This window comes from Pecten maximus, chromosome 11, assembly GCF_902652985.1.
Source record: "Pecten maximus chromosome 11, xPecMax1.1, whole genome shotgun sequence".
NCBI classification, from domain to species: Eukaryota; Metazoa; Mollusca; class Bivalvia; order Pectinida; family Pectinidae; genus Pecten; species Pecten maximus.
In genome coordinates, this window is record NC_047025.1 from 1,088,148 (window position 1) to 1,106,216 (window position 18,069).

At 36.7% G+C, this 18,069-nt stretch overlaps 1 protein-coding gene across 1 annotated transcript in view; it reads left to right on the top strand.

Annotated features, from left to right (window-relative positions):
* Positions 1–18,069, top strand: part of LOC117338147 (Fanconi anemia group A protein homolog) — a 45,011-nt gene that overhangs the window by 12,323 nt on the left and 14,619 nt on the right. The window contains exons 17-23 of the mRNA XM_033899364.1: positions 330–418; positions 1,141–1,201; positions 1,434–1,483; positions 2,081–2,157; positions 13,967–14,092; positions 15,153–15,283; positions 15,991–16,155. Of these exons, the coding sequence (XP_033755255.1) occupies positions 330–418; positions 1,141–1,201; positions 1,434–1,483; positions 2,081–2,157; positions 13,967–14,092; positions 15,153–15,283; positions 15,991–16,155 (699 nt within the window). The remainder of the gene's footprint in view (positions 1–329; positions 419–1,140; positions 1,202–1,433; positions 1,484–2,080; positions 2,158–13,966; positions 14,093–15,152; positions 15,284–15,990; positions 16,156–18,069) is intronic.

Here is an 18,069-nt window from a genome sequence, read left to right on the forward strand (position 1 = left end):
TAACTGCTGAACGTCCTGATTAAGTCGGCAGTTGTGTATCTTTATTGATGTCGCATCTACTTCCTCATAATCAATCGCCATTTTCTCAATAATTTGTTTCCTTCAACTGATGCATGAGTTTCACAAAATCAGGTTGCATAAAGGTTGCATGCACTTCATCATTGGTTGATGCTGGCTAGGAACAACTTTGTTCATCATTAAGCAATGAGTGTCTTCAATAATTTCTTTATAAATTTCATGTTTTTGATGAAATGAACAGTAACTGTTATATCGTTTTTATTTGTTAAATAAACTATTGTGTTATGTTGTTGATCTTTGGTAATAAACAGATCTTGGAGCAGACCGAAAAGGATGTACAACTAGCAGTGTCTACTTTTGAGGGGACAAACAAAATTCCGTCATCCGTAATGGAGGCCAGGTATTATTGAGAAAGTCATTGTTATATTGATCTGTAAAAAGCCTAGAAAATCATTTTGTTATTTATCTGTAAATAAGCCCAGAAAATCATTGTTTTATTTATCTATAAATAAGCCCAAAAATCATTGTTTTATTGATATGTAAATAAGCCCAGAAAATCATTGTTTTATTTATCTATAAATAAGCCCAAAAATCATTGTTTTATTGATATGTAAATAGTATCATAAGTAGTGAAATGTAAGTTAGTATATTTGTATATTTACAATGTGTCATGTAACTCTTTGACCACTGTATTATAAAGTTAGCAACTGTATATCGACACAATGGCCTATACAACAATATATAGTCGATATTGAATGATTTTCCGTTTAATATAACATATATTCCACCAGTATGACAGAATATCGATATTTTCACGAGTGCAAAGCACGAGAGAAAAATATCAAAATATTCTGTCATACCAGTGAAATATAACATAATTCAATACGTCATCTCTTTGTGACGTTACTCCACGTCAACTTGAAAGGACTGATCAACGCAATTTAAGCGTGTTCTGCTGTTATCGGAGAATCTGTTCATGAATACCTAATGTCAAGTGAGTATTTTGTCAAAATATAGTCTGAATATTTCAGAAATACAGCAAAATAGCCAATTTAACTATCTACTCTTTGATTGGAAAAATGTTTCATGAGGCCTAAAATTGTTTATGATTTTCTCCTACAGTATATTCCGAAAACCATACTTCATTGGGAGATTTCTGCTGGCTTTACTCAAACCAAGACCTGTAAGATATGATTATCAGAGATATATTACCCTAATTAGAATTTATTATTTTCCTGACACCTTTTACATCAAAGTTAAATATAACATTTTGTATGTCAAAAACAAAGGTAAAAAATTTCCTAAGAATATGAATAAACACCATACAAAGGTAATAAAATTTATTAATTAATTTTTTATTTATTTTTTTATTAATTTTTTGATTGATTTTTTTTTATTTTTTATTTTTTTGTCAGCTTCCTGATGTGCCGGATGTAAGGATGAGATTTATCGATATGCTCAAAAGGTCAGTTGTTTTCCCTTCCAAGTCATTGGTTTGTTATATATATATATATCTTTTATCAGTATATTTCCGTATTTTGTGGTTTTATATGCCCATTGAACTTTGACAAGCGTATTGTGGTATAGCGTCTGCATCTGACCGTCTGTTCGTCTGACTGGTTAAAGTTTAGGCATTAAATATGAGTCAGAGGTTTACAGTTCAGTCAGGTCATATGTTGTTGTACTAATGCTTGGCAAGGATGTTTATCTGAAGTAACATGACAATGACAATATGGATTTCAGAATTTTCAGAATTTAACTTTTTATGCCAAATATTTTAAATGTTAAGATTTTGGTGCAAGTGTTGAAAGAAATCACAAAACTCCATGATATTTGTACTAGGGTACTACTATTGGGTTTCAGGGTTGCTGTGGGGGTTGACTATTACTTCCCAGAGTCGTAATGAGTAATTTTTTGGGAAAAGTCTGTTTCAGTATAATGGTAATTTCAATGCTTAACTTAATAATGCAAAACCTTATTTATGCTGTGTCTATATTTTACCTTTAAATATTGCAATATTATTCATCTTTTCTTGTTACATAATTATGAAGTCTTGTTGTAGAGTAGAGAAGATCCCACCTAACATGTACTCAACCTATGTGACAGCTTGTCATCAGGAGGCAGACAAACTCTTACAAGGTAGGCATCTCTTACAAGGTAGGTGGACAAACTCTTACAAGGTAGACAGACAAACTCTTACAAGGTAGGCAGACAAACTCTTACAAGGTAGGCAGACAAACTCTTACAAGGTAGACAGATAAACTCTTACAAGGTAGACAGACAAACTCTTACAAGGTAGGCAAACTCTTACAAGGTAGGCAAACTCTTACAAGGTAGGCAAACTCTTACAAGGTAGGTATCTCTTACAAGGTAGGCAGATAAACTCTTACAAGGTAGACAGACAAACTCTTACAAGGTAGACAGACAAACTCTTACAAGGTAGACAGACAAACTCTTACAAGGTAGACAGACAAACTCTTACAAGGTAGACAGACAAACTCTTACAAGGTAGACAGACAAACTCTTACAAGGTAGACAGACAAACTCTTACAAGGTAGACAGACAAACTCTTACAAGGTAGACAGACAAACTCTTACAAGGTAGACAGACAAACTCTTACAAGGTAGACAGACAAACTCTTACAAGGTAGACAGACAAACTCTTACAAGCACTACTGCATACCCAAGCCCTTAAAACGGCCATTAAAAACCCCATTAAAATTTCCCATCAATAAACCATCAATCATGCTATTAATTTTGTACCTTTAATTGCTATTAATTGAAAAATTTTAATACAAGTTTGATAGTCTTTAAATGTGACAGTTTTCAATTTTAATGATCATCAAAGGGTTGAAACAAATCAATTAGTTCATGGTACTTAATTAATACATTTTAATGGCTATTAACAAAACATTTATAATGATCATTAATTATTTTAATAATGGCTTTTGATTTAACATTAATGACTATTAAAGGTACAAAATTAATGGGTCTGGAAAAAAAACAATAAAATTTAAATGCATTTTAAGGATTTTAATGGTTTGACAAAAACATTAATAGTCATTAACTCTTATCACTACTGTCAAATTGCCCATTACAAACCCATTAAAGTTTTCACTAAGTAATTGCCATTACAATATAATAGGGCCATCAATAATTAGTTTTCAATGTAATGGGCATCAAACCTTATGGTGTAATGGGCATTAAACATTTTGGTGTAATGTAATGGCCATTAGGTTTGGAGCAAAACCATTTTTGTAATGCCCATTAACGGTGTCATTACTTTCTGATACTCTGTAATGGCCATTAAAGGTGTACAAAACTAAAAGACCATTACAAGAAAATACACTTTAATGGCCACAATTTTTACAAATATAATGACCATTAGTTTTAAAGTACAAAAACTGTTTAAAGATCAACACAATGGTAATGGCCATTACCTTTTTACAAACAAAAGTGTAATGGCCATTATATATATATATACAGGTATACAAAATTAATGGACCTATACATGTGACCATTACATTAGACGCATTCAGAAAATTTAGAAAATGCATTTTACCACTTAATTTCATCAAAGTTCATCATGAACTGTATCACTATGCATGTTTGACAATATCGTTGTACATGTAGTCCTTCCATTAAAAATTGCATTCAAAGTGATCCATCATTTGTTTCAAATTGATAACTGCTTCAAAAATGGATATTCACAGTACACAATCATGTGGACCCAAAATCCTTTTAATATTCTTCAGATACATGTAAGAGTGATTTATGTTCATTATTGCATTAATTCTCAATGTACATATGATGTGTGTTTGTACAATTTGGTTGAATAGGCAATACAATTTAAGAAATGCCAAAGCTGTTTGAATATAATGTACACTATGTAAATTTAGGTCACATGCATGGTGATTGGTTTTAAGCTAATTCTTACCTATAAACAGGTTGACATACTTCCTGAGTTGAATATTTCATTTCCTGGTAGTCTTGTATTAATCATGAACCAGGTATTAAAGATAAATACTTCCCTTCATTTGTAAAATAACATGTTGTTTATATGTGTGAGAAAAGCCTCATGGCTGCCATGTATTGGAACTCTCCTGCTTGAAGTTATTGGGCGGGAAAAATTTGGCGGGAAAATTTGGCGGGAAATTTGAAGTTTTTTTTATTGTGAAGGGGTTTAGTAAACCTGTACAGTTTCCTTATTCTTCTTTAAGCCAACAACAAAATTGTTATATAGACATGCAATTCAACAATAACAATATAATGAAAAATAAGATACTGAAATAATACATTAATTTAAGGTCAACAATTCATGGTAGTATATTAAACATTGTCATATATATTACAATATGATGTGATGATATTTGTAATATTTGTAATGGCCATTACAAGAAAAAAAATGTTACTTATGAGGAATTGCACATCGGAATAACAAATGTAATGGCATTACATAAAGGTACCATTAAGTAATGGCTATTGCATTATGACCATAATTTGTTATGGTCATTAAATGGAAAATGTAATGGGCATTACATGAAGGTACCAATAAGTAATGGCCATTGCATTGTGATCATAATTTGTTATGGCCATTAAATGGAAAATGTAATGGGTATTACATGAAGTTACCAATAAATAATTGCCATTACATTGTGATCATAATTTGTTGTGGCCATTAAATGGAAAATGTTATGGAAGTACATAAAATCCACAGTTAGTAATGGCCATAACATTATGATGACTCCACTCTAATGGCCATTACAAACAGAATAAAGGCCATTAAGAAAAATACAAAACATGAAGTAATGGCCATTATTTTGTTAATGACCATTACAAAGAAAATATTAATAGGAAAGTAATTGAAATTTAGAAAAATAATGCCCATTACATTACTTAACTCCAGGTTTGTCCCAAAAATGGAAACAAGAAATAATGGCCAATTTTAATGGAATCAGTGTTTTTAATGGTTTTGTAATGGGTTTGTAATAGATTTTTAATGACTTTGCTGGGCAGTAGTGAAGGTAGGCAAACTCTTACAAGGTAGGTATCTCTTACAAGGTAGACAGACAAACTCTTACAAGGTAGGTATCTCTTACAAGGTAGACAGACAAACTCTTACAAGGTAGACAGACAAACTCTTACGAGGTAGACAGACAAACTCTTACAAGGTAGGCAGACAAACTCTTACAAGGTAGACAGACAAACTCTTACAAGGTAGGCATCTCTTACAAGGTAGACAGACAAACTCTTACAAGGTAGGCAGACAAACTCTTACAAGGTAGACAGACAAACTCTTATAAGGTAGACAGACAAACTCTTACAAGGTAGGTAGACAAACTCTTACAAGGTAGGTGGACAAACTCTTACAAGGTAGGTGGACAAACTCTTACAAGGTAGGTAGACAAACTCTTACAAGGTAGGTGGACAAACTCTTACAAGGTAGGTGGACAAACTCTTACAAGGTAGGCAGACAAACTCTTACAAGGTACGCAGACAAACTCTTACAAGGTAGACAGACAAACTCTTACAAGGTAGACAGACAAACTCTTACAAGGTAGGCAGACAAACTCTTACAAGGTAGACAGACAAACTCTTACAAGGTAGACAGACAAACTCTTACGAGGTAGACAGACAAACTCTTACAAGGTAGGCAGACAAACTCTTACAAGGTAGACAGACAAACTCTTACGAGGTAGACAGACAAACTCTTACAAGGTAGACAGACAAACTCTTACAAGGTAGACAGACAAACTCTTACAAGGTAGACAGACAAACTCTTACAAGGTAGGTGGACAAACTCTTACGAGGTAGACAGACAAACTCTTACAAGGTAGGCATCTCTTACAAGGTAGACAGACAAACTCTTACAAGGTAGACAGACAAACTCTTACAAGGTAGACAGACAAACTCTTACAAGGTAGACAGACAAACTCTTACAAGGTAGGCAGACAAACTCTTACAAGGTAGACAGACAAACTCTTACAAGGTAGACAGACAAACTCTTACAAGGTAGGCAGACAAACTCTTACAAGGTAGGTAGACAAACTCTTACAAGGCAGACAAACTCTTACAAGGTAGACAGACAAACTCTTACAAGGTAGACAGACAATCTCTTACAAGGTAGGTGGACAAACTCTTACAAGGTAGGTAGACAAACTCTTACAAGGTAGGCAGACAAACTCTTACAAGGTAGGCAGATAAACTCTTACAAGGTAGACAGACAAACTCTTACAAGGTAGACAGACAAACTCTTACAAGGTAGACAGACAAACTCTTACAAGGTAGGCATCTCTTACAAGGTAGACAGACAAACTCTTACAAGGTAGACAGACAAACTCTTACAAGGTACGCAGACAAACTCTTATGAGGTAGGCAGACAAACTCTTACAAGGTAGACAGACAAACTCTTACAAGGTAGACAGACAAACTCTTACAAGGTAGACCGAAAAACTCTTACAAGGTAGGCAAACTCTTACAAGGTAGACAGACAAACTCTTACAAGGTAGGTGGACAAACTCTTACAAGGTAGGCAGACAAACTCTTACAAGGTACGCAGACAAACTCTTACAAGGCAGACAAACTCTTACAAGGTAGACAGACAAACTCTTACAAGGTAGACAGACAAACTCTTACAAGGTAGGTAGACAAACTCTTACAAGGTAGGTGGACAAACTCTTACAAGGTAGGTAGACAAACTCTTACAAGGTAGGTGGACAAACTCTTACAAGGTAGACAGACAAACTCTTACAAGGTAGGCATCTCTTACAAGGTAGACAGACAAACTCTTACAAGGTAGACAGACAAACTCTTACAAGGCAGACAAACTCTTACAAGGTAGACAGACAAACTCTTACAAGGTAGGCATCTCTTACAAGGTAGACAGACAAACTCTTACAAGGTAGACAGACAAACTCTTACGAGGTAGACAGACAAACTCTTACAAGGTAGACAGACAAACTCTTACAAGGTAGACAGACAAACTCTTACGAGGTAGACAGACAAACTCTTACAAGGTAGACAGACAAACTCTTACAAGGTAGATAGACAAACTCTTACAAGGTAGACAGACAAACTCTTACAAGGTAGACAGACAAACTCTTACAAGGTAGGCATCTCTTACAAGGTAGACAGACAAACTCTTACAAGGTAGACAGACAAACTCTTACAAGGTAGGCAGACAAACTCTTACAAGGTAAACAGACAAACTCTTACAAGGTAGGTAGACAAACTCTTACAAGGTAGGTGGACAAACTCTTACAAGGTAGGTAGACAAACTCTTACAAGGTAGGTGGACAAACTCTTACAAGGTAGGTGGACAAACTCTTACAAGGTAGGCAGACAAACTCTTACAAGGTAGACAGACAAACTCTTACGAGGTAGACAGACAAACTCTTACAAGGTAGACAGACAAACTCTTACAAGGTAGACAGACAAACTCTTACAAGGTAGACAGACAAACTCTTACAAGGTAGACAGACAAACTCTTACAAGGTAGGTGGACAAACTCTTACAAGGTAGACAGACAAACTCTTACAAGGTAGGCATCTCTTACAAGGTAGACAGACAAACTCTTACAAGGTAGACAGACAAACTCTTACAAGGTAGACAGACAAACTCTTACAAGGTAGACAGACAAACTCTTACAAGGTAGGTGGACAAACTCTTACAAGGTAGACAGACAAACTCTTACAAGGTAGGCATCTCTTACAAGGTAGACAGACAAACTCTTACAAGGTAGACAGACAAACTCTTACAAGGTAGACAGACAAACTCTTACAAGGTAGACAGACAAACTCTTACAAGGTAGGCAGACAAACTCTTACAAGGTAGACAGACAAACTCTTACAAGGTAGACAGACAAACTCTTACAAGGTAGGCAGACAAACTCTTACAAGGTAGGTAGACAAACTCTTACAAGGCAGACAAACTCTTACAAGGTAGACAGACAAACTCTTACAAGGTAGACAGACAAACTCTTACAAGGTAGGTGGACAAACTCTTACAAGGTAGGTAGACAAACTCTTACAAGGTAGGCAGACAAACTCTTACAAGGTAGGCAGATAAACTCTTACAAGGTAGACAGACAAACTCTTACAAGGTAGACAGACAAACTCTTACAAGGTAGGCATCTCTTACAAGGTAGACAGACAAACTCTTACAAGGTAGACAGACAAACTCTTACAAGGTAGGCAGACAAACTCTTACAAGGTAGACAGACAAACTCTTACAAGGTAGACAGACAAACTCTTACAAGGTAGACCGAAAAACTCTTACAAGGTAGGCAAACTCTTACAAGGTAGACAGACAAACTCTTACAAGGTAGGTGGACAAACTCTTACAAGGTAGGCAGACAAACTCTTACAAGGTACGCAGACAAACTCTTACAAGGCAGACAAACTCTTACAAGGTAGACAGACAAACTCTTACAAGGTAGACAGACAAACTCTTACAAGGTAGACAGACAAACTCTTACAAGGTAGACAGACAAACTCTTACAAGGTAGACAGACAAACTCTTACAAGGTAGGCAGACAAACTCTTACAAGGTAGACAGACAAACTCTTACAAGGTAGACAGACAAACTCTTACAAGGTAGGTAGACAAACTCTTACAAGGCAGACAAACTCTTACAAGGTAGACAGACAAACTCTTACAAGGTAGACAGACAATCTCTTACAAGGTAGGTGGACAAACTCTTACAAGGTAGGTAGACAAACTCTTACAAGGTAGGCAGACAAACTCTTACAAGGTAGGCAGATAAACTCTTACAAGGTAGACAGACAAACTCTTACAAGGTAGACAGACAAACTCTTACAAGGTAGACAGACAAACTCTTACAAGGTAGGCAGACAAACTCTTACAAGGTAGACAGACAAACTCTTACAAGGTAGACAGACAAACTCTTACAAGGTAGACCGAAAAACTCTTACAAGGTAGGCAAACTCTTACAAGGTAGACAGACAAACTCTTACAAGGTAGGTGGACAAACTCTTACAAGGTAGGCAGACAAACTCTTACAAGGTACGCAGACAAACTCTTACAAGGCAGACAAACTCTTACAAGGTAGACAGACAAACTCTTACAAGGTAGACAGACAAACTCTTACAAGGTAGGTAGACAAACTCTTACAAGGTAGGTGGACAAACTCTTACAAGGTAGGTAGACAATCTCTTACAAGGTAGGTAGACAAACTCTTACAAGGTAGGTGGACAAACTCTTACAAGGTAGACAGACAAACTCTTACAAGGTAGGCATCTCTTACAAGGTAGACAGACAAACTCTTACAAGGTAGACAGACAAACTCTTACAAGGTAGACAGACAAACTCTTACAAGGTAGACAGACAAACTCTTACAAGGTAGGCATCTCTTACAAGGTAGACAGACAAACTCTTACAAGGTAGACAGACAAACTCTTACGAGGTAGACAGACAAACTCTTACAAGGTAGGCAGACAAACTCTTACAAGGTAGACAGACAAACTCTTACAAGGTAGACAGACAAACTCTTACAAGGTAGACAGACAAACTCTTACGAGGTAGACAGACAAACTCTTACAAGGTAGACAGACAAACTCTTACAAGGTAGACAGACAAACTCTTACAAGGTAGACAGACAAACTCTTACAAGGTAGACAGACAAACTCTTACAAGGTAGGCATCTCTTACAAGGTAGACAGACAAACTCTTACAAGGTAGACAGACAAACTCTTACAAGGTAGGCAGACAAACTCTTACAAGGTAAACAGACAAACTCTTACAAGGTAGGTAGACAAACTCTTACAAGGTAGGTAGACAAACTCTTACAAGGTAGGTGGACAAACTCTTACAAGGTAGGCAGACAAACTCTTACAAGGTACGCAGACAAACTCTTACAAGGCAGACAAACTCTTATAAGGTAGACAGACAAACTCTTACAAGGTAGGTGGACAAACTCTTACAAGGTAGGTGGACAAACTCTTACAAGGTAGGCAAACTCTTACAAGGTAGACAGACAAACTCTTACAAGGTAGGTGGACAAACTCTTACAAGGTAGGCAGACAAACTCTTACAAGGTAGGTGGACAAACTCTTACAAGGTAGGTGGACAAACTCTTACAAGGTACGCAGACAAACTCTTACAAGGTACGCAGACAAACTCTTACAAGGTAGGTAAACTCTTACAAGGTAGACAGACAAACTCTTACAAGGTAGGTGGACAAACTCTTACAAGGTAGGCAGACAAACTCTTACAAGGTACGCAGACAAACTCTTACAAGGCAGACAAACTCTTACAAGGTAGACAGACAAACTCTTACAAGGTAGACAGACAAACTCTTACAAGGTAGGCAGACAAACTCTTACAAGGTAGGTAGACAGACAAACTCTTACAAGGTAGGCAGACAAACTCTTACAAGGTACGCAGACAAACTCTTACAAGGCAGACAAACTCTTACAAGGTAGACAGACAAACTCTTACAAGGTAGACATCTCTTACAAGGTAGACAGACAAACTCTTACAAGGTAGGCAGACAAACTCTTACAAGGTAGGTAGACAGACAAACTCTTACAAGGTAGGCAGACAAACTCTTACAAGGTACGCAGACAAACTCTTACAAGGTAGGTGGACAAACTCTTACAATGTAGACAGACAAACTCTTACAAGGTAGGCATCTCTTACAAGGTAGACAGACAAACTCTTACAAGGTAGACAGACAAACTCTTACGAGGTAGACAGACAAACTCTTACAAGGTAGGCAGACAAACTCTTACAAGGCAGACAAACTCTTACAAGGTAGACAGACAAACTCTTACAAGGTAGACAGACAAACTCTTACAAAGGTAGGCAGACAAACTCTTACAAGGTAGGCAGACAAACTCTTACAAGGTAGACAGACAAACTCTTACAAGGTAGACAGACAAACTCTTACGAGGTAGACAGACAAACTCTTACAAGGTAGACAGACAAACTCTTACAAGGTAGACAGACAAACTCTTACAAGGTAGACAGACAAACTCTTACAAGGTAGGCATCTCTTACAAGGTAGACAGACAAACTCTTACAAGGTAGGCAGACAAACTCTTACAAGGTAAACAGACAAACTCTTACAAGGTAGGTAGACAAACTCTTACGAGGTAGACAGACAAACTCTTACAAGGTAGACAGACAAACTCTTACAAGGTAGACAGACAAACTCTTACAAGGTAGACAGACAAACTCTTACAAGGTAGACAGACAAACTCTTACAAGGTAGGCATCTCTTACAAGGTAGACAGACAAACTCTTACAAGGTAGGCAGACAAACTCTTACAAGGTAAACAGACAAACTCTTACAAGGTAGGTAGACAAACTCTTACAAGGTAGGTGGACAAACTCTTACAAGGTAGGTAGACAAACTCTTACAAGGTAGGTGGACAAACTCTTACAAGGTAGTTGGACAAACTCTTACAAGGTAGGCAGACAAACTCTTACAAGGTACGCAGACAAACTCTTACAAGGCAGACAAACTCTTACAAGGTAGACAGACAAACTCTTACAAGGTAGGTGGACAAACTCTTACAAGGTAGGTGGACAAACTCTTACAAGGTAGGCAAACTCTTACAAGGTAGACAGACAAACTCTTACAAGGTAGGTGGACAAACTCTTACAAGGTAGGCAGACAAACTCTTACAAGGTAGGTGGACAAACTCTTACAAGGTAGGTGGACAAACTCTTACAAGGTACGCAGACAAACTCTTACAAGGTACGCAGACAAACTCTTACAAGGTAGGCAAACTCTTACAAGGTAGACAGACAAACTCTTACAAGGTAGGTGGACAAACTCTTACAAGGTAGGCAGACAAACTCTTACAAGGTACGCAGACAAACTCTTACAAGGCAGACAAACTCTTACAAGGTAGACAGACAAACTCTTACAAGGTAGACAGACAAACTCTTACAAGGTAGGCAGACAAACTCTTACAAGGTAGGTAGACAGACAAACTCTTACAAGGTAGGCAGACAAACTCTTACAAGGTACGCAGACAAACTCTTACAAGGCAGACAAACTCTTACAAGGTAGACAGACAAACTCTTACAAGGTAGACAGACAAACTCTTACAAGGTAGACAGACAAACTCTTACAAGGTAGGCAGACAAACTCTTACAAGGTAGACAGACAAACTCTTACAAGGTAGGCAGACAAACTCTTACAAGGTACGCAGACAAACTCTTACAAGGCAGACAAACTCTTACAAGGTAGACAGACAAACTCTTACAAGGTAGACAGACAAACTCTTACAAGGTAGACAAACTCTTACAAGGTAGACAGACAAACTCTTACAAGGTAGACCGAAAAACTCTTACAAGGTAGGCAAACTCTTACAAGGTACGCAGACAAACTCTTACAAGGTACGCAGACAAACTCTTACAAGGTACGCAGACAAACTCTTACAAGGTAGACAGACAAACTCTTACAAGGTAGACAGACAAACTCTTACAAGGTAGACAAACTCTTACAAGGTACGCAGACAAACTCTTACAAGGTACGCAGACAAACTCTTACAAGGTAGACAGACAAACTCTTACAAGGTAGGTGGACAAACTCTTACAAGGTAGACAGACAAACTCTTACAAGGTAGGTGGACAAACTCTTACAAGGTAGGTGGACAAACTCTTACAAGGTAGACAGACAAACTCTTACAAGGTAGACCAAAAAACTCTTACGAGGTAGACAGACAAACTCTTACGAGGTAGACAAACTCTTACAAGGTAGACAGACAAACTCTTACAAGGTAGGCAGACAAACTCTTACAAGGTAGGCAGACAAACTCTTACAAGGTAGGCAGACAAACTCTTACAAGGTAGACAGACAAACTCTTACAAGGTAGACAGACAAACTCTTACAAGGTAGGCAGACAAACTCTTACAAGGTAGACAGACAAACTCTTACAGGTAGACAGACAAACTCTTACGGGTTAGGCATCTCTTACAAGGTGGGACTTCATTATAAAACATTTTCTTCAGGTTTGGTATAAATTATCATTGTAGATAGACGGAGATATACATTTATCACATGTACCAGTAGTAGATTTTCTGACATTTCTGTCACTACACTCGACGTTATGCTCACCACACCAAATCAGTTCCACTTTGTCTGGTTCTTGTAATCTGATGATTTTAAAACGTTTTTGACTGACAAAGACACATAATTTACATGAGAAGTGTAACAAAGAATGCATAAACAGTCAACTTACTGTTTAGTGGTGATTTGTATCCCTTTGAGACATAAGAACAGGTATCTGCCAGTTAAAAAATAATCGCCATTTATAAAGTAGGAAATGCAGTAAATTAAATTAAAATAAAGTAAATACTACAGATTGGGATATAATTGCATATATCATACCTGCCAACTTTTTAGAATTTTCATGTTGGGAAAAAAGAATGTGAGCAACATTTTTTGACCGGACAACACATTTTGCAAGTGACACATTTAGCAAACAAAAAAAATAATTTGCTATAGAAAAATTACTTCTCTCCCTAGCTTAACAAAAAAAATAAAGAATTTTTTTCAAGTTTGGTCAAAGATCTTCGATATTCAAGTTTGTGATTTCAAAGTAAATCATATACAAGCAGCCTGTAACAAAAAAATATACAAAAGTATTTATTTATTTATGTTTTATATGTAAATATTCTTTAGAATTATCACATGATTAATTATAGCAGATAGTAAATGGTACTACAGGGAATAATCTTCTACATGAAATGAATATTCATTAGCGATAACTCAATATCTAACATTTCCAACCTGGCTTCTGATTGGTTGAGATATTTTAGACTTTAGCATCTGGCACGCTTTGATGTTTGTCAACTTCAGAATCTTCCTGTTTGGTTAATAAGATCCCCCAGTTTCACCCACCTCCAGGAGGGTTAATGATGCTATAAGCCGTTAACCATTATGCACCTATGTGTTTCTTGCTATTGGATTTCCAGGTGTTTTCCTGGAGGATGATATCACGGAAATGACGATGGACCCCATAGAGGACCTTGATCACCGACTTAGTCAACTGGTAGACAAAGTCGCTCTTGGACCAGCTAATCAACACTACAATCTCAAAGGTATCAAATGGAATTAGAGTGTTAAATGGTAATATTGATAACTTATGTACTAGGTAGGCTGGTGGGAGATATAAAATTTGGTTATGTCTGTCCTTCCAGCCTTTCGTCTCTCTGGGAGCATTTCTGGAGCATATATTCAAAACAGTTTAAGATAACTTCACAAAACTTTCTACACATATCAATCAAGTGGTCTGGTAGTACCTTTTGCTAGTGAGCAGGTCTCAGTTTCAATATTTTCATAGTTACCATGGTAACAGATAGGTAAGTTCACTGGTTCCAGTATTTCTGCAACACATCATTAAAATCATTCAAACAAACTTCATAAAACTTAATACATGCACCAACTGATCCATGTAAGAACGTTTCTTACTCATTTATATTGTCAGCAATGACATAAACATGGAATAATATGGTTTTGGACCATATTTTGACATATTAAATACCTGTTGTTACCTGTGCTTGTTTGTGCAGGTGAATTGGTTTAAATTGATACCAATTATTACAGAATGTTAGAAAAATGTCCTACTTGTAATTATAGATGTTAGAGTGTTTTACCTAGAAATTACTCCAAAATGATAGATACCTATAATGCATGCTTGAAATTAAAGGTTGTTTATTCCATATTTTACCTGTGTGAATTACCTTTAGTAATGGTACCTGGTTTAAGACTTGAAGTAAGTTTTGAAGTTTTCGCTCTATTTGATTTTTGGTTATTAGTAAGTGACAAAAATACATTTCATCAATGAAAAACAAACACAGAGGCTTTGTACTTCAACATTTTGACGTTGTTTACCTTATAATTACCATTTTTACCTAGAAATCATAACATAGCACCATTATGAATACAGATTCTAAAGGTAAATGTACCAAACAGTACTGCTCAAAATTTCATCAAAATCTATCAACAAATGACAAAGTTATCATCTATAGAACAAAACTTTCCAAATTAGTCTCGGTTATGATTAACACACATTCATCTGCCTGTATGCTAACTAATATGGCAATAGAAGTGTTAGTCTTTGGCTTACAGTTGTGGTATCTCTTCATCCTTATGTTACAGAACCAGAACTGATGTCTCTCGTGAGAGAGAAGATATCTGTTGTGCTAAACGAGGACGGTTTTCAGTCTCCGCAGCAAGGTGTGGTCACAGTCGACTCTCATTCGCCACAACTCTCTCTTATGCATGTTAAGGTAAAACTGTTTTTTTTGTTGGAAATTCGGAGTAGCATCTTTTTCTTTCTCGCCTGATCCACAGTCATTTAGAGTTACTCTGTAGTATTGAGTCTATTGTCAATCAACCAACACTTCCTACTCAAAACTATAGGCCGCAGCGGCTGAGTGGTTAAGGTGTCACGACACTTAATCACTAGCCCTCCACCTCTAGGTTGTAAGTTCGAAACCTACGTGGGGCAGTTGCTAGGTACTAATTGTAGGTCGGTGGCACGTCCTTAAATGACCCTAATAGGACATTAAATAAAATAAACCAAAATCCTCCTCCATAGCTGGTTTGTTTGAACCAGATTTATTTTGAAGAACCCCTGGGGAAAGAAGACTCAATGTTTTGTAACTGAAGAGTATACTGTAGTTGTACATGCTTCATCAAACTTCATAGTTCAAGGAAATGGTTTCCAGATCCCGAAATTGAATGTAAAATTTATCTTAATTGCCTGCAAAAATTCTCAGTTCAGAAATTCAAATCCGTCAATTGACAAATTTTCTTTTATAAGTGTTACTAGAAACATATCCTCAATTTGCAGAAATCTTTTAAAAGTGATTAGAAGAATGATTTAAGTTGGCTTTTGCTTCTAATCTTTACAGAAACAATTAGTCTATCATTATCATTGTGAATGGTTCCCTATGTGTAAAATGAGTGTTAAAACTGTCCTGTTTGTTTGTAGGTCGTGGACCTGTTGCTGAATGTTACTTGTAAGTTGACCAGTCACAGTTTACAGACTGACCAGCCGGACCTTACTTGGGCCTCACAACTTTTCAGCGTAATCGGAGAGTTCCCCACTCTACATAAAGCTCTGTATACCCGTATTTGGAAGCTCATCATGGAGAATGTGAGTTGGAACATGCTATTTATCTATTTATGTGAAAAAGAACAGTATCACTGTACAGAAAGCATATTTTTATCTGGCAATAAGAACCCTCCTGACCACCATCGCTGACCCCCAACATCACCCGTACCCCCTATATATATATACACAGTTCTAAACATGACAAAACCCTGACATAACATTATCGTTTAAAGTAATATTTTACCATTTTTTGACATTTTTATAACCATCTAAATTACCCTATTTGTTGATAAATGTCTAATACTTAAAGAAATACGTGATGACTTTCGTGAAAATCGGAGCATTTCTATTTTTTTTGTCAAATTATCGTAGTCGAATAACCGAAAAATACGACTTTGCCAACCCAATTAAACAATTTTTTCTAACATGATTTAAGAGTAAATGGTTTTTTAATTTTTACCCCAATAAACGAAACACCCTATTAAGCGTTACCCGATTAACTGGAATGTACTGTATATGCTTTGTTACCTTTACTTTACTGGAAATGTTCATACCGTGTATGATAGAATTCATGTTATCTGTTACTGCAAAATTAAGGTTGCCACCAGGATTTTTTTGTTTGACAATGGTGTTTGCTATGGGCTGAATGCAGGATATCAGAGTTAAGATTTGATGGAATTTACAAATGGGTTCTGTCCATCCATCCATCCTTCAGTCTGTCCGTCTGGATTCGCTTTCCACACGATATCTTTTGAAGGAATGAACAGATTTTGATGAAACTCGCTTGGTAGACTTGTTACTAAATATGTTGATTACTTTGACAGGAACTTGATGACTGAACACAATACATGTAATGATTTTAAATGCTTTGTCATGTGTTTCATGTTTTTAGGTCACCTGAGACAAAGTCTCAAGTGACCTATATATTCTAATCCCCTTTTGTCCGTCGTCGTGCGTCGTGCGTCCCTAAACAATTTACATTTTCGACTTCTTCTCCAAAACCCCTAAACCAGATTCAATGAAATTTAGCAGGAAGCTTCTATGGCTAAAGGTCAACCAAAATTGTGAATTATATGGTCCCCACCCCCAAGGGGCCTGAGGGGCGGGGCTAAAAATGTTCAAATTGACTAAAACTTCAAAAATCTTCTTCTCTACTCTCAGATATAGTGGAATCAAACACTCTTCATAGATGGAAAGGTCTTAAGGTGCTTTACCAAAATTGTGAATTTCTTGACCCAGGGGTCTCAGGTTTTCCCCTGGGTAGGGGGTAAACTTTACTATAGTTTATATAGGGAAATCATATTTTTGACTATAATTTGTTGGGAGTTCTATTGGAATTCATTCTAACTTGGTTGACATTATCAGTATGGGATAACAGATTGATGGTATACACATTTTGGCCTTGACTGACCCCCAGGGGCTAATGGGCGGGGCTAAAAAGGGTCAAATTAACAAAAACTTCAAAAATCTTCTTCTCTACTCTCAGATATGATGGAATCAAACACTCTTGATAGATGGAAGGGTCTTAAGGTGCTTTTCCAAAATTGTTAATTTCCTGACCCTGGGGTCTCAGGTTTGCCCCTTGGGAGGGAGTAAACTTTACTATAGTTTATATAGGGAAATCATAATTTTTACTTTTATTTGTTGGATTTCTATTGGAATTCATTCTATTTTGGTTAACATTATCAGCTTGTGATGGCAGTTTGATGGTATACACATGTTGGCGCTGACTGACCCCTAGGGGCTGATGGGCGGGGCTAAAAAGGGTCAAATTGACAAAAACTTCAAAAATCTACTTCTCTACTCTCAGACATAGTGGAATCAAACACTCTTCATAGATAGAAGGGTCTTAATGTGCTTTACCAAAATTGTGAATTTCCTGACCCTGGGGTCTCGGGTTTGCCCCTGGGGAGGGGGTAAACTTTACTATAGTTTATATAGGGAAATCACATTTTT